This window comes from Zeus faber (assembly GCF_960531495.2).
Source record: "Zeus faber genome assembly, chromosome: 10".
Taxonomy (NCBI): Eukaryota; Metazoa; Chordata; class Actinopteri; order Zeiformes; family Zeidae; genus Zeus; species Zeus faber.
In genome coordinates, this window is record NC_137199.1 from 32,261,096 (window position 1) to 32,287,049 (window position 25,954).

The 25,954-nt window shown below is 44.6% G+C and overlaps 3 protein-coding genes across 3 annotated transcripts in view; 2 read left to right on the forward strand and 1 right to left on the reverse strand.

The window, feature by feature from the left end:
• prom1a (prominin 1a) overlaps positions 1-6,519 on the forward strand; it is a gene marked incomplete at its 5' end in the record, with an annotated part of 33,749 nt that extends 27,230 nt beyond the window's left edge. Inside the window, 3 exons of the mRNA XM_080008268.1 lie at positions 3,020-3,119; positions 4,152-4,184; positions 4,571-6,519. Of these exons, the coding sequence (XP_079864394.1) occupies positions 3,020-3,089 (70 nt within the window). The 3' untranslated portion in view covers positions 3,090-3,119; positions 4,152-4,184; positions 4,571-6,519. The remainder of the gene's footprint in view (positions 1-3,019; positions 3,120-4,151; positions 4,185-4,570) is intronic.
• Positions 6,520-8,271: 1,752 nt separating this feature from the next.
• On the forward strand, positions 8,272-9,504 carry fgfbp2a (fibroblast growth factor binding protein 2a; the record flags this gene model as incomplete). Its single annotated transcript, XM_080008269.1, has 2 exons — positions 8,272-8,948; positions 9,167-9,504. The coding sequence occupies one exon, from the start codon at positions 8,272-8,274 to the stop codon at positions 8,941-8,943; it is 672 nt and encodes a 223-aa protein (XP_079864395.1). The 3' UTR covers positions 8,944-8,948; positions 9,167-9,504.
• A 2,500-nt stretch (positions 9,505-12,004) lies between these two features.
• On the reverse strand, positions 12,005-25,623 carry anxa5a (annexin A5a; the record flags this gene model as incomplete). Its single annotated transcript, XM_080007825.1, has 11 exons — positions 25,545-25,623; positions 23,362-23,456; positions 22,503-22,616; positions 21,029-21,119; positions 20,789-20,868; positions 20,107-20,157; positions 17,354-17,447; positions 16,725-16,820; positions 15,712-15,770; positions 15,250-15,372; positions 12,005-12,064 (listed from the first exon to the last, which is right to left on the reverse strand). Exons 1-11 carry the CDS (start codon positions 25,555-25,557, stop codon positions 12,005-12,007), a joined length of 876 nt encoding a protein of 291 aa, XP_079863951.1. The 5' UTR covers positions 25,558-25,623.
• Positions 25,624-25,954: the final 331 nt, after the last annotated feature.

Below are 25,954 nucleotides of genomic sequence, written 5' to 3' on the forward strand. Positions count from 1 at the left end.
ACATCTTCATGTTGTTGTGTTTTTATAGCATTGAGACAATTCCCATGAAAACGTAAGAAATTCCTTTTACCCATAATCCTCCTCTTTATTTCCTCTCCTCTATACACTCCTCCTCCGGTTCTTGTAAATAGACTTGTTTACTGCTCTCTTGGTGCTGGTTAATGTTTTTTTTTACGCTTGGACTCCTTTGGGCACCGTGTGGCTTCTCGTTGTGTGTTTCTAAAAAGTGCCCCTTACCGTCATAAGGGCTCTTACGATCGTTACCTTACAAACGCAGCGTCTGGTGTGAGATTAAACACATCGATCTTTCTGGCCAATGATGACGTTTGACAACTAGAGAGAAACCCCCTTTTTTGCTCAGTGTTTGATTAGCATGCCATGTTTTTCATGATGCATTTTATCATTTTGTGGGTTTATTTTGCGGTATGGAAATTGGTAATAATGGTTATCATGAGTGTTTACAAGGTGTCCGGTAGTGCATCCTGACAAGGTAAAAATAGATCATATATTCCATTTGCATGCATATACTGCATGTCTCTTCACCGCTCGGGCATGTACTGAGTGAAGCCTCCTGAATGATGTGGTCCATAGAAACAATTCCTTCACCACTGTTTCTGAGACCAGGACCATCAGGCTGTGACGTAGCACCTTAGAGATGAACCATCTCTATTCCATTCCAAACAGCGACTTGAAGACTCAATTTGCACTTGTTTAAAGTCCCTCCAAAGCAAAAATAAATGTGTTCTGAGTTTGTCACACTACAGAAAAATGTGTTATTAACCACCCAGTCAAATTGGAATGATTAAAAAAAAATCCCCAAGTATATAAAATTAGTTTTCTAAATCGGGAAAAAAAGGCAGTTCCTGGTGCTCTGAGAGGCTGGGGGCACGTCCACTGAAGATGCTGAAAGGTGTAAATGTTGTTTGTTTCTATGTTTAATTGTCTCACCCCTGGTGACTCTCCCTCTTGGAGTAGTAATGATGATTAGTTGTTTATAGACACAAACATGGTAAGATGGTTCTCCAAAGAGGGGGTTGCTGGTGGTTGTGTGCTCTGCTCGTCCCACAGCTCGTCACAGGACAGTTACTGCAGCAGTTGTTGCTGATTAAAGATGAATAAAGAGTTTCATTGCAGGTTGACAAGTTCAACTCCACTTGCAACTCACTCTGTCCTACATGTAATGGAACAAATACTCTGTGTTGTATGTGCAGCAAGCTGACAGCACAGGTTAAAAAAATTAATTTAAAATACATTTTTAAAAAAAGATGCTGATGCTGGTGTTTATGTAGCGTTAGCGTTAACTCCACAATTCAGTACGACATTGTTCACAGTCTTGTCACGTGTTTTCAGCAATTACCTTCTAACATGTTCTAACATGTATAATGTGTTGAGGAACAAATCACTGAATTCTTTAATCTTTAAGCTTTTCCAGGCAAATGGGCGACATCAAAAACGTCTTTTAGAACACAAAATGTAATTGAATGGTGTCATGAACCTACACTTACTGTGGAGGTTTTCCTTACTCCAGTCTTCATCAGCAGGTGGAGCAGGGGGAAGCACCTCGGCCGTGATCTCAATTCACTTGTCTTCCGCTTTCGATTATATGGGGAGCGACGAGTGTGAGACTGCACCATGTACAACCTGTTATCCGCATAGTGACGGCCGCCTGTGGTGTCTCTGTATGGAGTGAATTGAGCCGGGGAAGGTGGAACATACGTCACAGCCAAGGTGACCCCCCCATCACTGGGTGGATAGTGAAGTGAAGTGGAAAGGTCGATTGGAGCGTTAATCTAGGTGATTTATGACGGCGTAAGATTATATTTTCTGTTGTAAAAGCTCCAACGAGCCTACGTTTCATCTTCAAGTCACCCTTTCAAATGAAATAGAGATTGTCCACTCATCTCAACGAGGCTCTCTAGGGGGCGCTACGTCACAGCACCTCCATCAGCCTGGTTGCCCTGTTCGCTGAAACATGTGCCATGGAGCATGTCACTCTGAAAACGGGTGGAATCCCCCTTTAAATACACTCGCAGCAAACTCTTGAGTCTGGTAAATGAAGTGTTTGAGCAGCCTGCCGCATGTGGAGTGAAGCTCTTGTGTGTGTCGTGCAGAGTCAGCCAGTCTCCGCTGAATGTTCACCTGATCCTTGTGTTCAGAGAGAGGCAAGAAGCTCCTTCACCCGCTGCTTTCCCTCTAACCTGCTTCCACGCCAGGACGTGTCTGTTCACCTCAACAGGGAAAAACAGACTGTGCTGCCTAAAAAACAAGTACAATTGGGGGGATTTATGAAGCTTTGTTTCCGTGTGTTAGTAAATTGAACAAGAAGAACGCGCAGCGGGACGGTTGTTTGACACCGCTGCTGTGGAGTCAATTCTGTAACAACAATGAATTTGTCATATTATAAACATTTGGAATGGATTTGAGAATAATTACTGCAAAGTTGATCAAATGTGCCCACAAACTAGTTAAAATGAGCAGAGCAGTGTTCCAGGAAGCTGACAGCGGTGTGGTAGGAGTAACAGACATGATCCTGAAGCGTCACAGCATGTGTTTGAAACTGCTTCTGCTGTTTTTATATTTAATCCTCAAGTTAAAACGTTTGGAGAGGAAGAAATGACTCAGCACTTCACGTGAAGGCAGAGTTAGAATGTAAACACCATATATTCTTTTATCTTGTCAAATTCATTTGAATTCCTATTTCTCCTCACGGAATGGTGACAAAATTGTAGCGATTGATCCCAATCCATCACTCTCCAAAAGCCAAACATTAAACCTTTCACTTTTAAACCATTGCATGATTGCACTGATAATGACTCATTAATCCTGTTCTGGAATGAATCGTTTTGCTCTCTGGCTTGTTCATCATCTCAACCCGTCGATTTGCTGTTTGAGTCGAAACCGTCTGAGAGCAACGGGCCGAGGAAATACAAACCTTGACTTTTACATTGTGTGTGTGTGTGTGTGTGTGTGTGTGTGTGTGTGTGTGTGTGTGTGTGTGTGTGTGTGTGTGTGTATGTAGCATCCCTACCTATGACACTATGACAAGGTTCCCACGGGCCTCTGCCCCCCCAAGACACATCGACTGGTGACAGCGCTCTGGAGTGTTGTGGCTCCTGAAGGTACTGCAGCATGGGGAGGACACAGGGGCCACACTGCGTTTTAATGGACTCCTGGTCACACAGATTAGGTTGTTAGTCTTATGGAATATGATGCATAAATGACATTGTAAATAAACTCCGCGATTACCGAAAGAAAAATGACAGAGATTCTAATATACTCTGCGGCCTCCACGGAGCTGCATTGTAGAATATTTTTGTTTTTGTTTTTATAACTTGCTAGCTAGCTACAATTTGTCTGGCCCCCTAACAGAATGCAGTTCTGATCACGGATCTGAAACTCAGTTCCCTGCAGCTGTAGAGGCCCAGGATGATCAGAGGCACAAGGTTGCATAAACAGGTTTACCTGCACAGCTCGGGGGCAGAAAACATCCAAACATATGGATTCTCTGAGCATGTAGAAATGCTGCAACGTGTTGTTGTTATTGAAGTCAATTTGTGTGATCTTTACACAGTAATGTGATCAGCCATCCCCAAAACGAGCCTTTCTGATCTGATGTTTCCCTTTCGTAGTATTAAACATCGTTAAGCGCCGTTGCAGGGAAACTCGTCCATTAAAACGACGAGTGGAACCGAGGCCGCCTCTCTTGCTCTTCACTAAACACTCTTCACTTACTTCCTGCAGCTCCGATCCTGTCCAGCCATTTGTCTGGTGTTGCCATTAACCATCTCCACTGTCTGTGTTTCTGTTTCTGTTTCTGGCTGTAAAACGACTTTGTGTTTGAAATGGGTCAAATGTTCCAGCTTTTCAGAGTATCTCCTGCTCTCTGTCCTGGAAATGCAGTCATTGAGCTTGAAGAATAGGTTCTTGAAAATGAGTGACAGTAAAAAAACATAGTGACAAGAAGTTGCTCTGGATGAATGTGGAGCACATGGACAGCTCTAGGCCTCCTTTCAGCAGCACTCCAGTTTCTTGTCCCTCCTTTTCACCGCCCTCTCAGTGTTACTAATCCATCATCTTAAAAACATTACAGTTCAGAAGTCACAATTTCACCTGAAATCTAATCAATTTTTCCTTCAATTTCTTTCTCCCAGCAACCCTGAAAACTGGAACTAAACCACCGGAGAGTAAGTGCAGTCTTTTATTTAAACGTGGAGATTTTAACCGTAGAATAAAAGTTCATTCCTGCAGCACTGATCAGATCAATACTTTTCTAACCGTATTTATCATCTAAGCAGTGCAGGGAAAGGCAAGTGTGTTTTTCCTTTACACTGTAGGATATGATTTCTGTAGATATTTTAGTTTTATGTATATCCATGAAAACACCTCAACACCTTCATTTCTTAAAGTAAATATTTTTCTTTGTTACTGGTCGCCATGGAGCGTCCAGCCTGCGGAGCCTCGGGCGTGGCTGGGGACAAGGACGTCAGGGCCGCTCTGCTGCCTCTGTGGCCCAGATAAATGGCAAGAAAATGGACGTATAAACATTTCTCTCTTTCCGTTTTTATTTTAGGTCATTTCTGTTCCCTCACAGCTGAGATGACCAAACACCCAGAAACATCAGAGGAAGTTGCCGTGGTTCTTCCTTCTCCTCACTCATTTCCGGAGATCCATGCAGATCCTGTTAAAACCCCAATCTGAGCCGCCGTTTCTGCGTTTGCATTTGTTGGGACGCCCGACGAGGACGAGGACGATGAGCGTTCCCACGCCGCCTGAAGAAGATCTTTTAAAAACATCTTTCAAGCTGCTCATCTCAACAGTTGGAAGAGATTTCACTTTATTTTCTCTCTCCTCACTCCTCATCAGAGCCTCGTGCCTCTCCAGAGAGAACACACGCTGAACACGTCGTGTGACCTTTCAACTCAACACACAAAGTCCATGAACTGTTGTGGTGACAATATACATAGTGTGTAAAAATCCAGATGTTTTATTTTGAAGGGGGGACACAGGTGTGTTGTTAAAGGGACACGCTGCGTAGAGACGTGTGTGTGCATGTTATCTTATCAACTGAGCCGACAAATTTCTGGAATTGGTAAAAAAAAACCCACAGATGTCCGGTGGTTTTCTGGTTCTATTCTCACGCTTTATGTAAGAAAACTTCGCATGACTTTCAATGTTTACAATATTAGATGACAGACAGATTTTGCCGTCTACATCGACTTGCCGCACACCGCAGACAAAAAGTGACGATTTAAAAATGTGTTTGGTTAGGAGGGCTCTGTCTCAAATCACTTGAAAATGTTTTATTTTAGAGCGCAAGGTGTTTGATTTCCGAAAAAGTTTAGGTGTCACATCTTATATAAATTTGTCTTAGACGATTATTGGACTAACAGAAATACAAACGACCATGTTCAGTTGTCTAACGTGAAACTCAAGTGCAGTCACTCTTGCTTTCATAGTGGTGAAACTTTGTAAGTGAAGAACTTTGCTTTTTTTTTTTTTAAGCCAAATTCAATTTTTACTGTAGGTCTCAGGTGTTGGTAGTCTTAGTTATATGCTTAAAAAAATGTTTAATATTTTTCTAACCCCAATTTAGCTTTGGATGCATTTAAATCTATGAAAGGAGTGAATGTGTTGAAAAACTGTGTTTCTTACTTTGTGCGGTGGCCACAGAGCGCTGTGACTGTCGTTAACCTGACAAACCAACGTGATGAGTCCGTCTCCTTTTGCTGTTTACAGGCTCGCTGCTTTCTCACCCGCTGTCACAACAGCGGAGATTTGGGAAAATGAGACAATCCACTGAAGGGACAAGAAAGCGCTTTCAATTCGTGGATGGACGCTTCACACTACTGATGTCTGTGTGCACTTTGGGAAGGAAAAAAAAAACCCGTCCATCTCAATACTTAAATCTGTAAGATTATTTATCTCAAATAAAAATCTTATATTTGATACTTAGAACTTGAACTTGAACTATAAGAAACATAGTCAATTCATTTGAATTATGTATATCATCAGTAAACTGTTGATATGGATGAATATTCACAACAAAATAAACAATCAAAGGATCAGAAAAAGGCAAAGTTGAGAGCAGAAGGACAGTAAACCAGGCTGTTGAGAAAACAAACAAAAAAACATTGAATTCTTGCTGTTCAGGCTCTGCTGCGTAGTTCTAAAACCATCCCCAGATCTGCCAGCGGCTTTTCAGAACATGCATTTCACGGAAAATACTTTTGTTAGTTTAACTTAACCTGTGCGATACAAACAGAGCTTTTGCCTCACACTTTGCCGCATTGAGATGGACATTTTTTGTGAATACTGGATGAGACATGTAGATGAGTGTAACAGAGAGAGTACGCACGGTGCAACGGAAGTAACAAGAGGTTTATCACACACCTCGTTTTACCAAGTGCTGCAGCTGGAGCTTTTCTGTCCAGAGCCCAATCCACACCATCAGGACACAACAGACAGATCAGGGTTTGGTGGGCGAGCTGCTGGGAAAATAGTTGTTTTTTTTATCATGTGGTGGAGAAGAGAGTGTACAAAGTGTGAATAAACATTCAAATTCAACTCACTGTATTAGTTTTCATTTTGTTTAACATATAAACATATTTGGATGGAATTGAGGGGCAGTTTGGTACAACCTTTTCAAAAATGTATATTAATGTCAAGCCTGATTCAGTGTATATAGGCCTAGTACACATTAGTATATACATAGAATGAATACTTTAAAACAGTACGAGTGCAAGCAGGAGTTACAATCATTCATTTTCAGATTTGTCAAATGCAGAACAATAAAGGACTGGACCTGTCAACCGTGCAAAGTAAAAGATGAAGTCAAAAGAAAAGACAAGAAGATAAAATAAAATAAAAAATAAAAAAATAAAAAATCCAAAGTAAATAAGGAGATGAAAGACAATGGTGTTGTTACTAACCGTAATGAAATGCAGCCCTAGAATCTAAAAGTGACTCAAGTGTTTAAAGCAGAGCTTCAAGGAGCAGAGACACCATGAAACACCCACGTTTGATGCCACGTGCCCATCGAAGGCCCAAACACGTCTTTCTGCTCCGCTATTTTGAATAGCAGATTATTATCTTCTGAGGTTTCACTCCACCGCAGAGCAGCCCTGCGGTGTGAGAGACAAATAAAAACAAGGAAAATGCTCTTTTTCTTAACTCGGTTTACTCATATTTCCTGAGGAATGCAGATTTTTAAGAAGGACGTTGATCACTTGTGCAGCTTGTGGAGATTTGCACCAATGCAGTTCCCATGAGTCTTCGCCGTAAACTTCACTGGAAGTGACTTCCTATGAAACAGAAAAGAACAGCAAAGGACGGCGCAGAAAACTGCCTGAAACCGAAAGTAGAGAACGGTGGACAGTCTTCACAGCATGAACACAGTTTCATCCGCGACGACATACTAACGATGTTTATATGAGTTTTGGCCAGGAGAACTGCTGCTGCGACTGCAGCCGCGCTTATTAAATATTTGTGGTTTTACGATTCCTTCTGAGCCCTTTAGACATTGGTAAACTTAAAAAAAAAAATCCATCTTTCTTAGTTTCTTGAGCGTTAAGACTCTTCAGTTCTTGCAGGTGATGAGGTCTGTTGGTTTGTAATAATAAAGTCACTAAAAATAAAAGCATCTTGCTTACGTGCACGTTCAAATATCTTGTCTGATATTATTTTGGTTCTTGCTTATTCATCACGTTAACATACTTAAACCCCATCGTGGAATCTGGGGTGTCTGTTTGGGAGGAGATAGCAGGTTATGGCGCACGGTCGTAAAGCTTAACGGTCTCTGCAGCAACGAGGAGCCGGCTTGAGTGTATTCTAAGGAGCACTTTGGTTTTTACAGGATCACACTCGCTGAACACCATGGAATTATCCAGAGCCTTGTTTACGCCGTAAGCGTTTTGAGTCTCTGTGAAGAATTGTTCTCCTGCGGTCCAGTCTCCGCAGTGATGTTCTTCATCCGCTCCTGTGAGTAGAGTTATTATAAACCCGTGAGGGAGCAAGGTCTGGACATTAGTGTTCACTTGGTGCACAAAGGCGACCCATGAATTGGTTTCAGATGTGGCTCTGACTTCCAGACAGCCTGAACTGAACTGAAGCAGTCCCTGCTTAAAGACCTTGCAGGGGGGTGGGGGGCTCTTTAAGCCTGGCTTTTTTCTTCTCCATCTGAATTCCGTGTTTGTGCGCTCAGGCGATAAATAGCAGGGCGGGCGGGCGGTTGGGCCAATCCTTGCTCCCTTCGGCTCAGTGCCTGTTGGAACCATGTGGCCTCGGGTCTTGGTCCTGGTGCTGCTGGCCTACTGCCTGTGCTGCGTCCCGGCTCAGCACGGCGGAGAGGCGGAGGGGCAGCGCAGCATCTGGGAGAACCCCATCCAGTTCAAAACCAAAGCGGACGACCTGTGCACCATGCACGTGACGGGGCAGGGGGAGCTGACCATGCTGAGGATCTCCTGCCGGGGTCGGGGACGCTCGTACTGGTGCGACTATGCGGGGAAACCGCACACGTGCCGCTCGTACAGCAGCAAACCGCGTCACTACTTCCTCCAGATGATGTGGGGCCTGAGGAAGCTGCAGAACGCCTGCCAGGCCCCCCGGGTCATCAAGCCACACATGTGCAAGAGAGCGTCCGACGAGGCTCAGATGGTCCTCTCCTCCTCTCCCTTCATCCCGGCCAGGCCGGAGACCACCAGGGCGACCAGCCCGTCCAGACCGGGGGTCAGACCAGAAATCGGGCTGGTGAGACCTGAGCAAAGCAGGCCAGAAGAACCTGCCAGTGAAGAACCTGGGGTGAGAACGACGCCGAGCCCAGAACCTACTGAAGATGGACCGACGACTCCAGCCCCTACCAGCAAGGCACAGAAGATGGCCGGGTACTACTGCTGGAAGTCACTTCGAGGAATCTGTGCCTTCTTCATTGGCTGGTTTCACAAATAGTAAGGGTGAGTAGAAACGAAGCTCCTTATTTACAGATTAGAGAATTCTCCACATAATCTACAGTGTTTTTCTAACTAACCCAACATTGTTGTAGAGTTAATGTGCAATTCAAGTTTGACAGCCTGAAGCTCCAGTGCTGTTGTATGTGTGTGTCCTTTCTGCTTTCCTCTGAGTAATTATTTCAAATGTGCATGTGTTTACACTTTATCTGTTATATTCACAGATTTAAAATTATAATGAAGACTACTGCATAAGTCTGAATAAAAAGGTGCTTGGAGGAAATTCCTTGAAGACGTGCTTGTAAATGGCGGAAGAAATGTATCGACCTCTTCAGGAAAACTAGTGATGACGCCATGAGCCCAAATACCATGAGGAACAAGTACGAGTAAAAGAACAAGTAAAGCTGTGAAGCTTTTATGTTGGGGAGACTTTTCACGTAGAACATAATTAACGGGCCAAATATTTATCTGTCTTAGTTACACATATGTGTGCGTATGTTTGTTTGTTTATCAGTGTGCATATTATTATTACCTTGATGGGCGATGAATTTTGATTGGGGGCAGGGTGGGATCAAGATATTGCTTTGAAAGATCTTGTTTCAGTGTTGGAAAAAAAAAAAAGACTTGATATTTTTGTCCAATAAATATTGGTTTGGCTCCATTCCATCACTGCTTTGTGTCCTAATAAGCCTTTAAAAACAAGACATGGACCTATTTGGGGAGATATCCACAGCGACTCATTTAGTCCATCTCGTGCTGCTCTGCTTTCATACAAACCGTGTTGGTTTCAAATGAATCTCCATATTTCCGTCCCTGGTTTGAGCCTCAACCCCGCTAATGCTGCGTTCCACTGACATCGGAACTCAGAACAATCCCACCTCCTACTTGGAAGAGTGCGAAGGAAGGGCTATTTAAGTCAGGATTTTGGGGCAGATCGCTCGGGCCCAGCGTTGCACAATCATTTTGTTATTTTGTGCAAGGTACGATCAATAATTCTCGAAACGCCAAATGTTCGATAATGTTGCCCACTCAGTTGCATCCATTGCAGCCTGGTCGTCCTGGGAGGGGGGTCCCTCCTCCTGTGACCCCTTCTCAAGGCTTCTTCCTTTTCCCCCAAAGTGTCTTCTGGTTGTTTTTGCTTTTCCCGGATGAGGTTGAGACGACACTTGTTTACATGCCTGCTAGGAGGCACCTTGCCTGTTTCTCTATGCTCTATATTTCAAATATATATTTTAAAATATAAAGTGTTGATACAGCAACATCAAATTTATGACAATTACCGAAAATAAATAATGATATAAATTAATATTTGACATGATAACCGCATTCATCCCTTCCAAGTCTCCGCTGTAGTTCCCATGTGGCGTCACAAGGTGGCGGCGCTATCCAGGGTTAGGGTTAGCATTAGCGTTAGCATGTAGTCGGCGTGAGCAACCGGAACGGTGTTCCACGGCTGTTCTAACGCGGTGGGATTGGGCGTCTCGGCTCTAGTTATGGAGACAACAGTGGAACTAGCAGTGGCTCCAATTTTAAGAGGTTTCTGTCACACAGGAGGCGTTAAAAAGTACAATTGCATCCACGACCAACGTACTCACAGTGTGTCGCTTGTGGAGACGTTCTTGGCCACACACACGAGTTTGTTCCGCAGACTCAAGATAAACTCACCACTAAAACTAACCCGGCGCTTCAAAACACAAAGGAAAACAAGGTTAAAATCCAATAAATAAAAGCCCTGGCGTAGCGACGCTACGGCGGCCGAGAGGCGGCGCCGCTGTTCACGACAAACAGCCACGTTGCAGCTTGACCCCGGATCAGCACCTTCCTTGTATTAATGGGAGCGGTCGACGGCAGCAGCTTCATGTTTAACAACCACGCTGCGCGGCTCTGCCTTAACTTTATAGCCCCCAGAGTGCAAAGCTACTGGAAGGACGGCACAGAAGGAGTGAAAGAGTACAAGCACAAGTACAAGTACACGTTGTACAATATCCAAAAAGTTACAGAGTTGGAGACTTCAAGGGGGGGGGGGTTTGACCGAAGCTCTTAAAATAGACTTCAGTGTGTGTGTGTGTGTGTGTGTGTGTGTGTGTGTGTGTGTGTGTGTGTGTGTGTGTGTGTGTGTGTGTGTGTGTGTGTGTGTGTGTGTGTGTGCACTATGTATTTATTTTGGGGGGGAAAATACAAATGAAAGTAAAGTAAATTAATTTCAGTAAATTCATAATCCCATATTCAGATACAATAATGTAGTTGTTATTATTACAGGGCTCTGTGGACGACTGGATCCTGATTGGTCAACAGTGGTCACTTATTTATGGATAATGACCACTATCTTATAATAATGACCGTTGCCACGGTTGCTTGGTTTGACGTCCCTCATATCACTCCGCCTACGTACTCATGTCAACACCATCTAGTTGTGCTACATAGAAACTACAATGGAAAGAGAAAGAGAAAGAGAATGACACAGACGTCATTATCAAAATCCCCAAATTCATGTAAATGTCCAATTTGACATTAATAGTAGTAAAAGGTTTAGTGACATGTAGGGTGAATAGTTTTCTTTGTTGTTGTGACTGTTTTTCAAACGAACTAAACTCGACTAGTTATAAAATAATTTCAAATCAATATTCCGTGGCAGTATGCTCACGTAATAGGAGGGATAACGTGCAGCCAGCCTTTCATTATCACTGAATAAGCCCCTTCAGAGTGACACCCGACTGATCACCCTGTCGGGGTTCATTAGCGATAACGACCTGGCTGCAAATTATTCCTCACATAACAATTACTACATTACAAACATTATTCCTTACAAGGTAGTAGCTTTTGGAAACTATTTTATTTTGTGTACTTTACAATATAATGTCAGTAGACAGTTGATGCTTATACAACAAACAGCACTAACCCTCACAAAGCGATCCACACTAAATTATTCCAAAGCAATCTGATGACAAACTGACGAGGGCTCTGGATCGATCAACACATTCCCCAGCTCGTGTGTTTATCTCCCAGGATCCTCGGCGGCCGTTAGTCGGAGCCACGGCTCGCGTCACGGGCGACCGGCGCTATCAATCATTCCCGCCGCAGAGGTAGAGCAGAGCCTTGCAGAAGTCCCCGGTCGTGTCCTCCTGCAGCGGGGAAACAGAGCGCAGAGGAGGCGGCTTTACTTTCGTAGACGCTCCGGGATGTGATTACAAAACACCCGTCGCTCCGGCGTGTGGAGGGTAATGCTTCCCTCCAGCCGGCGGAGGTGGCTTCACCTAATGAACCCCAGGACGCTCGCACCTCGGGGGTTTCAGTTCATGCAGGAAGTCCTGGATGTCTGTGTGAATGCACCTGGAGTTACTGAAATGGAGTGTTTACATGTTAAACATTCTGCCTCTTGAAACCAGAATGTATGATTTCTAAGTGACTCGGGGTGTAGATGAAAGTAGTATTTAGTAGTAAAACACAACAAATAAACAACTAAACCACATTGAGTTTTGGAGAAAAACGGTATCTTGTGTATAAGGTTGAGAGAGAAAGTCCAGCTGATACTGATGCTGTCAGATACTGTAGATCTGCCTCTGTCCTCACAAAGCTAATTGTATTAGACGGGGGGTGTAGTCAAGCCGTTGTCTGGATGCGAGGGGACGTTGGGTCGGTAGGCCGGCTCTCCCCTCGGTCGGCGCCGACTGTGGCCAATTAAGCTGTATGGCCGGCGGCGGCGGGGGAGAGGTTTCTTACTGTCTGTGTCTTGCAGTGAGAACCTGAGAGAGCACTTGCTGACTGGCGCCGGGAAAACCTCCTGTGTTTATTGCTGTCATGGTTATTATTATTTCCTCACCTGAGCGGGGTTTCTGTTGAGGTCCTTAATAAAACCCGGCGAGTCTCCATCGTTCTGCCGAACCAGCATAGCCAGCCGGCTACAAGATTCAAGTAGAAGGACGGAGGTGTGGAGATGCTGGAGAACCTGGTCAGCTGCCTGGCTAGGATGTAGGAAGCGTGGAGAGTGGTCCTGCAATAGCAGACCCAGAGGCACCTGGCCATAGCTCGGACCCAGGAAGGGGACACGGAAGCCCTCGAGGAGCTGCTGCTCCCCGTTGGAAGGGGCCGACTACATTGTGGTAAGGGTGCAAGGGGGTGGATATCAGGCTTTGCTGGATTTCACCTGTACGGAGACCATGATCCAGCAGAGCCGGGTTCGCCTCGGAGCTTGGGGGGTGGCTTCATGGGTGAACATTCGGTGTCCGCATTGGGATGTTCACACATACCCAGTTGTACGGCTGGAAAGTGGTGGCCAAGAAGAAAAGCATATGGTAAAGTCTGCGGTTGGTTAATGCACCCTTGGTTAATGGGTATAGATTGGCCTGGGTTTGCAGCTCTGATGAGGGAAACTGTGAAGGTGCCTTCACGGCCGGTAGGGAAATGCGAGTGTTGTGCGGCGATCAGAGACAGGGAGGGCTCATCCGAGGTTGCCAAGGACACGGCAGAGGATTTTCCCCTCGAGCAGTCTCGGGACGACAACCTGCGCGTTGCCTTAGAACGGGTCGCTGAAATTGACGGGGATTTGGTGCACCCCATTGCCACGCTCACTCACCCATACTTTTCAGTGATTAGGGACAGATTGTATTGGGTGGGCCGTGACACTCAGACAGAGGAGGAAATCACCCAATCAATCAGACTGCGGTTCTTTCTAGTGACCATCTCTCGTCGAGCCAGGGTGTGGACATGGCCTCACAGCAGCAGTTTGCTGGCATGTCTTTCCCCTGCTACTGGCACCTTGCTCATACACCACCACATAGAAACAACCTCGGGTGTGAGAATACACACACGGCCGCATCGCCTGCCCGAGGCGATAATAAGCGCAAAATCTTGCAGGCGAATTGAAGGCCATGCTGGAAATGGGGGTAATAAAGGAGTCTACCAGCGACTGGTGTAGCCCCATCATGCTGGTTAATAAGCCTGATGGATCCATTTGGTTCTCCATGGACTAGTGGAAGGTGAATGAGGTGTCGAAATTTGATGTATACCCGATGCCCCGGGTAGACGAGCTTCTAGACCGGTTCGGCACTGCTCCGTTTTTTTGTTTTTACCACACTAGTTTTTACTAAATTCTAACTGCAGATTCCCTTGTCTCCAGAGTCCAAGGAAATCCCGGCTTCTCGGGTTGTTGCCCCAGTCAGGTTCTGGCCTGACGAGCCGTTGGCTGGAGGCGAGGGGAAGTCGGGTCGGTCGGCCGGCTCTCCCCGCGTTCGGCACCGACTGTGGGCAATTAAGCTGTATGGCCGGCGGCGGCGGCGGCGGGAGAGTGGTTTCTTAATGTCTGTGTTTGTCTTGCAGCGGGAGCCAGAGAGAACGCTCGGAGCAGAGCTCTGTCTGACTGGCACCGGCAAAACCTCCATCCTGTGTTTATTACTTTTATCATTATTATTATTTCCGCACTTGAGCGTGGTTTCTGTTGAAGTCCTGAATAAAGGCGTAGCCAGCCGGCTACACTAATTAACATGTGAAAACAAATAACAAAGAAAGGCATTTTATGAATAATGCAAGTCATCTAAAATAAACAACGTTCAGGGGTCAGAATTCTTTACTGAGTGTTTTGGATGTATGGTTAATTTTGGTGTTTTTTGGTTTGTTTTTTTTCCAAAATAATTCTCCTGCTGGGTTTGGAGCTTTGTCAGCAAACAAGTCAAGTCCTCAGAGGGACGACGAAGACCTGATGCTGGAACGTCTATTCATTACCTGCCTCCAAGATTATTTTGTAAAACTTTCTTTTTTTTTGAACGGTCAATGTAAGGGTGTTCTGCCTGCGCTCCTCTTCATTCCGAGTGGAACGTCCCTTTATATTGTGTTGTTTTGGGATTTTTTTCTGAAATATTGGAATAAATAAGCTTTTTTTAGAAGATGGATGGGTGGATGTCAGGATGGATGAATAGATCGATGGATGGATGGGAGGTTGGATGGGTAGATGGTGGATGATGGATGGATGGATATATGGGTTGATGTAAGGATGATGGATGGATGGAAAGAGAGATGGATGATGTAGGGACGGATGATAGATGGATTGATGGAAGTTTGGAACGATGATGGATGGAAGTTTGGACAGGTGATGGATGGATAGATCGATGGATGTAAGGATGGATGATGGATAGATAGAGGGATGGATGGATGTCGGAGCAGATGATGGATGGATGGATGTAAGGACGGATGATGGATGGATGTAAGGACAGATGAAGGATACATGGATAGATGGATGGATGGATGAATGGAATGAAGGAAGGAAGAATGGATGGATGGATAGAATGTTGGATGGAGGGGTGGATGCAGTTACCTGTATAGTGGTGTAGACAGAAGCTCCGTAGAGCTTCTTGAAGTTCTCCCTGATGTCCAACATGTCCTCCTCGCTGCGAGACACCATGATCCTGATCAGGGTCTCATCGTCCGTCCCGGCGCGCTGAAACCAAGACACCGCAGAAAGAAGAGAGAAGAAGAAAGAAAATCAAAGAAAAACTCCAGAAGTTGTGCAAAACATTTAGAAAAACAACGTTTGATGAAGTGTCTCTGCGTTCCCTGGAGGCAGAGGGCCGTGGTCGTACATCAGACCGACCGCTGAGACGTGATCTCACATGTTGATTTTTCAAACTGAATGTGAGATAAATACGAGTTCTACGACACACAGCGAGGCAGCGGGCCTAAGTGTTTGGTAAATTGGGAGTAAAATTCGGCATGCATCATGGGATTCCTAGCCTGAGACATTTATTAAATCCATCTTTTTGTCGTGTAGGACTCTTACCCTCATGGACCCGAACAGAGACTCTGCAAAGAACGCAGGAACACTCTTTATACACTTCACTGCCGAGGAAACGGAAGATCTGTTAGAAAAAGAACACTGTGTTGCAGATATTACTGTTCTGCTCAGAGTGACAACAATGGGCCATGATTAATCCTCAGGGGAAATGTGGTCATTGCTACAGCACATGCAGTTTATGAAAGGAAAGACAGTTTAGGAAATGTCGACTATAGAAGATGAAACAAAGAGAAAATGCATTGAATGAAATAAAAATGTTAGCAGATAGAAATACATCATTTGTATGCAGTGATCATATTGAATGCAACGTTAAAAACGACCGCTACTACTATTATTACTCATTCACTACAACTACAGAATAACCATCAATATAATGTGTATTTATACCATATTTTAAAAACATAGTTTAGCAACACCAATGAAGCAAAAGCAAAATTATTTATACAATTTATACAACATTTATACAAATGACAATACCTCAACAGTAAAAGCTCAATGTGAATAATATTTATGATAAAAGTGAAAAATTCCTCCATCAGAAAGTTCCTCTCAGCTCTGATGCATGTGGAAATGAAATGTTTGTGGATGAAATGATGACTGATGCCACAGTATTCTGACCTCTGAGGCTTTCAACCGTTCCCTTTGTGACGTGGAGATGATTTCTGTTGCTAACTGTCATCTGGAGACGTTTTGTGTGTTATTGTCGATATCCGTCAGGTCGGCCCTGTTTGGGGTCAAACTGGTCTGGGGTCCGTCCTGTTTGGGGTCCGTCCTGTTTGGGGTCCGTCCTGTTTGGGGTCTGTCATATTTGGGGTCCATCCTGTTTGGGGTCCGTCCTGTTTGGGGTCCGTCCTGTTTGGGGTCTGTCATATTTGGGGTCCATCCTGTTTGGGGTCCGTCCTGTTTGGGGTCTGTCCTGTCTCGGGTCCGTCGTGTTTGGGGAACACTCAGCAGTAAAGTGTGTTTATAATTAGTTCCCGTCCAAACCCAGGTCTCACCCACGGCGAGCAGCAGTTTCTCCAGGTTCCCGGTCGTCTCGTTCTTGATGCTTTCCTCGATGTGGAACCCAGACAGAGCCCTGTAGGCGGTGAACACTGAGCAAAAGAAAACAACATTATTTAGATTGATTCTACTCGGTCTCTCTGGTGGAATACATTATATCATATTACATCCATAATCTATCCATCACAATATCTGTTTATGAATCAGTCGTTCATCACATTCTCCTGTTAGTGACGAATCAATTAAAACTTCAGACCCAATAATGTGTGTATTATTATTTTGACTCTATTTTGATGACATGAAGATGCAATATCACTGATGATAAATATTGATTAATCTCTCCTTCCTACAGGTAGATATTAACATCGACCTCGTGTGAAGCCACTAAACACACAAAACCTAAATGTATATATGGATAAAAAGCCATGCAAATTAGTATGAGCTATCCCATATATGTATATATATATATATATATATATATATATATATATATATATATATATATATATATATATACGTATATCCCAGTATATATACGTATATCCCAGTGATGCAAGAGTTAAATAATTACTAGAAAGAACAACATTAAGGAACTAATCAGACTATAGTCTCAGGGTAGACTCACCTTCCCTGAGATGCTCCGCGCTCCTGTTTCCCAGAATAGTGATGAACTTCTCCTCATCAGTGCCAAACCTCCCTTCACCTGCAGCGTACAGGTCCTACACACACACACACACACACACACACACACACACACACACACACACACACACACACACACACACACACACACACACACACACACACACATTTTCTTTCTAACTTTAATTGAAGGGGTTGTTTGGTCATTTTAACCTTTTTTTACCGTTAACCAGAGCAATTGAGAATTGTCTTTCCAGAGCCAACATGACACCTGGAGTGATAATATCATTATGCACAGACCAATACAACTTTGAAATACACCCACTACATGATACACACAAACTCACCACACATCTTCACACTACACACACAACGCGGTCTTGGTTTGCTTAAATCAAAACTCAATATCAGTGATGAAAATTGGTTCTGCAGAAATGGGTTATTCCACGATGTCGATGTCTTTAAACCAGATTATCAAACTCAGTGTGTGTGTGTGTGTGTGTGTGTGTGTGTGTGTGTGTGTGTGTGTGTGTGTGTGTGTGTGTGTGTGTGTGTGTGTGTGTGTGTTTATTCATGTATTTCCCCTCGAGTGAACAATCCAGTGTAATTCTACTCATAATTAAGTATTACATTAGATTAGATTCAACTAATTGTCATTGAACAGAGTACAAGTACTGAGGCAACCAAATGCATTTCTCTGCTTTTTACATCCTAGTAATTCATAATGTCATAACATCACATCAGTACAGACTAAATCCCCAAATACTGCAAATCCAACAACACTGTATAATATTTATCATATTTAATATTTATAATATTTAATATTTATAACGCTGGATCCACTGCAGGAATCTGGGATTCCACATCACAGAGGACTTAACATGGACTGTTCACACAGACACTCTGGTGAGAAAGGCGAGGCAGCGTCTCTACCACCTCAGGCAGCTGAGGAAATTCCGGGTCTCGTGAGGATCCTCAAGTCCTTCTACTCTGGAGCAGTGGAGAGCATCCTGACAGGCAACATCACTGCCTGCTTTGGGAACTGTACTGCCCAGGACAGGCGGGCCCTGCAGAGGGTGGTGCGTTCAGCTGAACGTATCACTGGAACTACCCTCCCCCCCTTGCAGGAGCTATACACCAGGAGGTGTAGTAGCAGAGCTGCAGGATCATGAAGGATCCTCATCACCCCAATAACGGACTGTTCCAGCTGCTGCGTCAGGCAAGAGCCTCTGCAGTCACGCAGCGAGAACAGAGAGACTGAGACGGAGTTTCTTCCCTCAAGCCATCAGAACTGTCAACGCTGACCTCACCAGGGGTCCTAACTGAGCCATGCACTAGGCTCCACTACCTACTGTACTGTATGTAGCGTACTGTACCGCATACTGTACCGCATACTGTACCGCATACTGTACCGCATACTGTACCGCATACTGTACCGCATACTGTACTGCATACTGTCTCACTGTTCAGGGTTGTTCATGATGCCGTATTGCTGCGCCGTACTGTTGCATACTGTGCTGTATTATCCCAAACACTACCTCACACTATTCACATTCACATGCCACTTTAATTCACATGCCACTTTAATTCACATGCCACTTTAATGCACATATCTGTATATACATAAGCATATTCCCTCTATCTATTCCATTTTATTTCATTTTATTTTTATTGTATTTTATTTTATTCTATATATTTTTATTTTTATTCTATAAGTATTCAACTTACTGTATTACGTTTTAGGAGTCAGTAAGTCGGTCTATTAGAAATATTTTTTTTTCCTAGGACATATTGTGTGTTATCACCGGGTGCGTTGCATTACATTTCACTGCATATATGTATGAAAGTATGTATATGTATGTGACAAATAAAAATCTTGAATCTTGAATCTTGAATCTTGAGGAATGTGGGATGGTGGTACTAAGGTGAGTTGTGGAATTGGAATTATAAGAATTTTATATGTCTATGTTTCGATATACTTTTTAAATGAACTTTTGTACAAAGTATGTGTACTTTGCTTTTCTTATAAAGGTTAAATAGAGTTCATGTCTTAAAAAAGACATGAACTAGTCACTTTCTGTGCCTTAATGTGAAGAAGAGAAAGGCAACATGTCTCCACCATCAGATAAGGGAACATCAACAGCTGATCTGTCTCAACCAAACTGTCTCATCCGCAGGACCCCTGCGGAGACGTCTGCTGACCGACGTCTCAACGACTCGTCAGCGTCGCTGCTCCTAGAAAACTGTATGAAAAACCCAGATCTCTAGTGAGAACTGAGCACCTCCTCTGTGGCGCTCTGTTGTGCTGCTACACTGAAACTGCTCCTCTTGTACAAGATTAAATACTTTATTAGCCTAAAGTATTTGTCTCTGATTTCCTCTGTAACGATTAGTCCGTCCACGAACAAAGTTTATAACAATTTAACTTTTACAGAATATTTGAGTTATTTCCATTTATTTCATTTGAATTCAGCGTTTTGATCATTTTTCTGATGAACATTTGAGTTTGGACTGAAACGTTAAACTTGAGGATTATAGAAAGCACACAGCAACACTTCTGTTGACTGTTAAATCATTCATTTCATCAGTACCTACTTGTAATTAGGTACAATATTTGTGAAGTCATGTTACTTTACTTTGAAGTTAAACTCTGGTCTTAATGCAGAATCATATTGTTTGTGTTCAGTGTTTTATCACTTTTCCTGTTTCATGCTTTTGTCTTTTTCTTCTTTTTACCTTCACGTCCTTCTGGACCAGAGCCTCGTTCACACCTTCCTCCCTGCTCCCCTTCACACGGATGGATGGATGGATGGATGGATGGATGGAAGGATGGATGGATGGATGGAAGGATGGATGGATAACAGATGACTTGAGAACTGCTTCCTATATATGGATATTCACTTCTCTCTTCTCTCTCTCTTCTCGTGCTCACTCCATCCTTTCATGGCTTTATAATGATGTCATTACTTGAGCCTCTCATTACCAGGAAAAGAAAGACAAGCTTGTCCAACATCCTTCACACCTTCTCCCTCTCTCTCTCTTCCTCCCCCTTCCTCCCTCTCTGCCTCCCTCTCTCTCTCCCTCTCTCCTACCCTCCCTCCACCACTCTCCATCGGTCTCTGCCTCCCTCTCTCTCTCTCTCTCTCCCTCCCCCTCCCTCCCTCCCTCCCTCCCTCCCTCTCTCTCTCCCCCTCCCTCCCTCCCTCTCTCTCTCTCCCTCTCTGCCTCCCTCTCTCTCTCTCCCTCCCCCTCCCTCCCTCCCTCCCTCCCTCTCTCTCTCCCCCTCCCTCCCTCCCTCTCTCTCTCTCCCTCTCTGCCTCCCTCTCTCTCTCTCCCTCTCTCCCACCCTCCCTCCACCTCTCTCCATCGGTCTCTTCCTTCCTCTCTCTCTCTCTCCCTCCCTCCCTCCCTCCCTCACCTGCAGCAGGATGACCAGCAGCGCTCGGTAATGTCCGGAAGTGTCACCACAGATTTCCTTTTCCAGCTTTCCTCCAAACTCTAAGCAGAAGGGAAAGCAGAGGAGGTGAAGAAGACGGCTCACACTCTTCATCCTCTTCATCCGAGCTCTGCCTTCAGGAGGATAAACACGACGTGAGCCGCGTTTATTCCTCAAGGCTTGTCACTGCAAAGGTGTCAGAACTGTTGAGGAAGCGGAGACCTTTCTTGTAGGTTTTGATGATGTCCCTGATCTGCTCCGTGCTCCTGGACGCCAGGATCTCAATCAGCACCTCGTCGTCCGTCCCCACCCCCTGCGGAGACCCCGGGGATTCAAACCAAAACAAAAACAACCTTTCTAGAAGAGTCCTGGGAAATGACGTCTCCCTATTTCCCCGTGTGGGGTTGGAGAAGAAACACCTCCAATCTCAAAATCAATGTGTCACATGCATCATTCCACCAGCTGCGTGTCCGGCCCCACGGCCAAGGCGGCCGGCGGCGGGGGCGAGCGCACGGAGTGGAATGACAGCGTGTTGATGGAGAAAGTAATTAGGAAGCAAAGATAAAAGTTCTCATCCTGCACAGAGTGAGGAAGATAACAACGCAGTGAAATGCTCAGGGATGAGAAGACAAAACCCAAGGAACCGGCCCTAAAAAGGAACAGAATCGTAGCTCGCGGTTAAATGACCTTTTAAGAAATCCTGATTTTCCACAACCGGCGCAGGGGGGTCACAAGGTCACATCATGTACTTCATCATCACTGTACTTCATCATCACTGTACTTCATCATAAGAACAGTGAAATATAAGGATGAAATATAACAACTTTTATATGTGGTGGGGTGTGTCCTTTGAGAACCTCCTCCAGGGGCCACGGCGCAGGTTCACGGACTCAAACGAGGAACTGAGAGTGAGAAGGCTGCTCCCTTGGAACAGCTGTTCTGCTGTGTGGCTCCTTAACTGCCCCCTGGAGGTGCGACAACATGGAGGCCACATAGAACGACGAACATCACCAACACAGCGACTGTCTGTTACGGCGGCAGCTCTGACCTCCGGCCGACCCCAGGGACGCAGCGGCTCAGACGAAGACGAAGGATCCAGGAAGACGACACCGGGGGGAGACGCTCGCCGTTGAAGACAAACCGTTGTTTTCCAGCCGCACACGCCGACCGTGCACGGCTTCTAGCCCGTGTTCAGACGTGGATCCAGGCTTTTCCTGCAGTAGGTATCTGCCACGCCCGGCGTTAATATGAGTCTCCAATATGGACAAAATAAATGGATGTAGCATCTGTGACGTCGCCCATTGATTTCTGGTTTCCTCCGATTCTCGGTGCGCTGGGGGGCGGGGCCAAGACATCAGACACGCAGAGGAAGAAAGAGACATGGCCACCTGGCCGAAACACATCTCTGTGCCTTGGCATCCTCTTGGTGGAAAAATCTGTTTCAAAATCACAACCAAGACACCCAAGGCAAAACACAACCCAGACATTTCTATCGACACGTTTCTTCTTTTTCCATTGACTTCCCTTCAGAGGGTGGTGTTAGCTGCACTACAGTTTACAGCACTTCAACATTGGATTCAAGGCCTGGATGTAAGGGTTGCTTGGTGTCCCATGACAGATCTTATTTGGCTTCCCTGTTCTGCGTCTCCTCCTGCAGGATGACTTAAGGGGGGATGAAGTGAGAGCTGAACTGCACCTTTAAAGCCTTGTGCAGCAGAGAAGCATCGTAGGCGGCAGGAGGCGTCATCAACGCCGTGATCAAACTCTCCAGCAGCCCCCCCAGCTCCGATTTCAGGGCACTGACCAGGTCCTAGACGCATAAAGTATATGATAATAAAATCATAATGAAAACAACCATCGTAATAACAACCAGCCATAATGTTTGCTGAGCGTCCACAGGGACGTGACGTTATGGAAACATCAACAAATGATACGGACGACGTTTCCAGAAGGTTCCCTGAAGTAACAGGAACCAATTTGCAGTTTTCACAGGTAAGTTTGCTTCCTGCCGCTATATACTATATTTTATTACCTTGTAAACGACCTGCTCTGACTGACTGCAGCAGATTGCATCTGAAATGGACTTTTATTTGAAGGTAATGAAAGATTTTGGCTTGGGCTTCGTTGGGAATGTGCTCATTACAGGAAGCCTGGGCACATTTCAGTCCGTTCCATCTGTCTGTGTTCATTCACATGTGAGTACATCTGTACTGTGTTTGTGCAAATGTTTTATTTGTTTGTGTTTAGTTTGTGTTTGTGCGTGTGCCTGTGTTCAGATCACCAGGGGAACCATGTACTTTGTCGGAAATGCTGACCTGATATTTTCGTTCTCGGGAGACGTCTTGAAATTTTTTTTTTTTAATTTAGCTGCAAACCACATTCAGCATATGACTGTGTGTTTGTGTGAGTCTGTGCACATGTATGTGTTTGCCTTTTAATTCTACATACTGTATATTGTGTAAGTAAACATAAGCATAATTATCTAATAATTCTGCTCTTTCAGGCCTCAGATCGGGGAGCCGGTCTCACCTCTTCCTGTCTCCAGCCCCTCTTACCTTGCCGTAGGCCTTCTTGTAAGCCGCTTTAATTTGCTGCCGCTGATCGTTGCTGCGCGACGCAATAAGCATGAGAATGGTGTCCTCATTCGTACCTGCAGCGGTGAAAACAAAAACAATCAGACAGAAAGGTGCAGCCATCTCAAAATGAGTGCAATACCAGAGGCGACTTTGCGTTCAACTACGTTATTACGTTCTGCTCCGAACCGTCTTTCATATCTGATGAAAATTCAGATCAGACGGTTTTGTTTACACGGCGCTCGGACCAAACGAGGAGCGCTGATTGACAGCTTGTAATCTCATAAATGGAGAGTCAACCATTTCAGAAGCGTGAGGTCAGACGCTGATGGAGCAAAGCGAAGATCTATCAATCAATATTTGCAGAAAGTCAGAAGGACCTCGGGGAGAAAGAGACACAAACAGTGTGGATCAGAGCCGTGGGCGCTCAGCACCACCTCAGGATTTCACCCCGTGAGGGAGAGAAGTATTTACAGTTTTACTCTGTCGGTCTGTTTTCTGGTGTCTCTCTTTTCTTCTTTCTGTTCCACACTGACTCTGCGACGTGAGACCCAGCGACCACAACCCCTCCCTGCTGCCCCAAGCCCCTGATTGAATCCCATTCTGATCAAATATAAAATCCCAGCAAGAGCCTCCACAGCCACACAGCAAGAACAGAGACTGAGACGGAGTTTCTACATCAAGACATAAGAACTGTCAACGCTGACCTCACCAGCGGTCCTCACTGCCTTACTGTACTGTATGTAGCATACTGTACTGCATACTGTATAACTGTACTGGGTTACTGCATACTGTACTACATACTGTATCACTGCACTGTATGTAGCATACTGTACTGCATAGTATATCACTGTAATGTATGTAACATACTGTACTGCATACTGTATCACTGCACTGTATGTAGCATACTGTATTGCATACTGTATTACTGTAATGTATGTAGCATACTGTACTGCATACTGTATCACTGTACTGCATATAACATACTGTACTGCATACTGTATCACTGTACTGCATATAACATACTGTACTGTGTACTGTATCACTGTACTGTATGTAGCATACTGTATTGCTGTAATGTATGTAGCATACTGTATTGCATACTGTATCACTGTAATGTATGTAGCATACTGTACTGCATACTGTATCACTGTAGTGTATGTAGCATACTGTATTGCATACTGTATTACTGTAATGTATGTAGCATACTGTACTGCATACTGTATTACTTGTGAGAGAAAAATGATGATCAATGTTAATGAATAATATAATTCTGCCACCAAGTGATGTCTAAAAGCTGAAGCATATGTTTCTTTGGTGACGCCCGACTCTTTCACAGCATATCTTACATTCCTGTATATATATATATATATATATGTTTTCGTCGTTATCTCGTAAAAGGACTATTTGTGTAAACACTCAACGTATGTTTTCCCGGCACCGAAAGTCTTCTCTGTGTTCCTTGATAAAACATGCTCTCAGCTGTTGCTGACAACAACAGCCAATCACATGGCTCGTCTCGGAATGGGACACAACCTCTCATGACTATTAAGGCCTCTTCAAGTACAGTGGAGGCTGCTCAGAACACTGCTTTGGAGCAGCACTTTCTCTTTATTCTGCAGAATGAATATCGTTAATACTCTCAGTCAGTTTTGTTTCCTTGTAGCGGGCAGATTAACCTCACCGACCACGCAGGAGAATTTCTCCAACATACTGAACTGTAAATGTGGAAATGTGTGTAAACAATTGAGAAAAACTATAATTGTGAGGCTCCAACTTATGGATTATGATTTTGCCGTTTCAACTTGTAGTTTGTTAAACATCACATCACACTATCACATAAATATAACATAAACATTGACAAATCATAACAAAATTAATCAATGAATATATTTTAGGATGATGCAATTTAATAGAATTTTTTACATTCTGAAAAAATATCATGGGAGAGTTGTTGATTTTGAATTTCAGAAAAACATCTTTATGTTTCGCCAATGATTGGGGATTGCTGCGGCCCAAAGGCGGAAAGTCTGATCTAAATAATATGAAGATGGCTTGATATGAGGTGGGGATGAATAAAGTGTCTATCTGTCTATCTTTCTCCATCTGTCTATCTCTCTCTCTCTGTCTATCTCTCTTTGAATGTCTGTGACTCGACAACTCACCGATGCCTTTCATGGCCTTGTGGAGAACTTCAGCGTCGTGTTTGGCGTTGAAGTTGACGAAGGGTTGAACGCTGCCTCGGTACGCCTGTAATGACAACAAAGAAAATATGAATGACTCTCCGGTTGTTTAAACACCGTCCTGATGCAGCGACGGAGCTGGAAGCCGCAGCGGGCTGCCGGGCTGGTCTGCGGTCAAGCTTCGTGTGGACTGTCATGAAGGATGGAAAACACCATTTGCGTGTCTGCATGTAGTTTTGGATCAGTCACCGTGGACACGGCGGCTCCACGGTGGCAGCAGACACGGCTCCGGCGTCACTATGGCTCCTGGAACCTTCTCCAGGAGAATGTGTCACACTATGAGATATTTTGCAGGCAGCGAGTGGAAGGACTGAGATGCTGCTCGGTCCTTT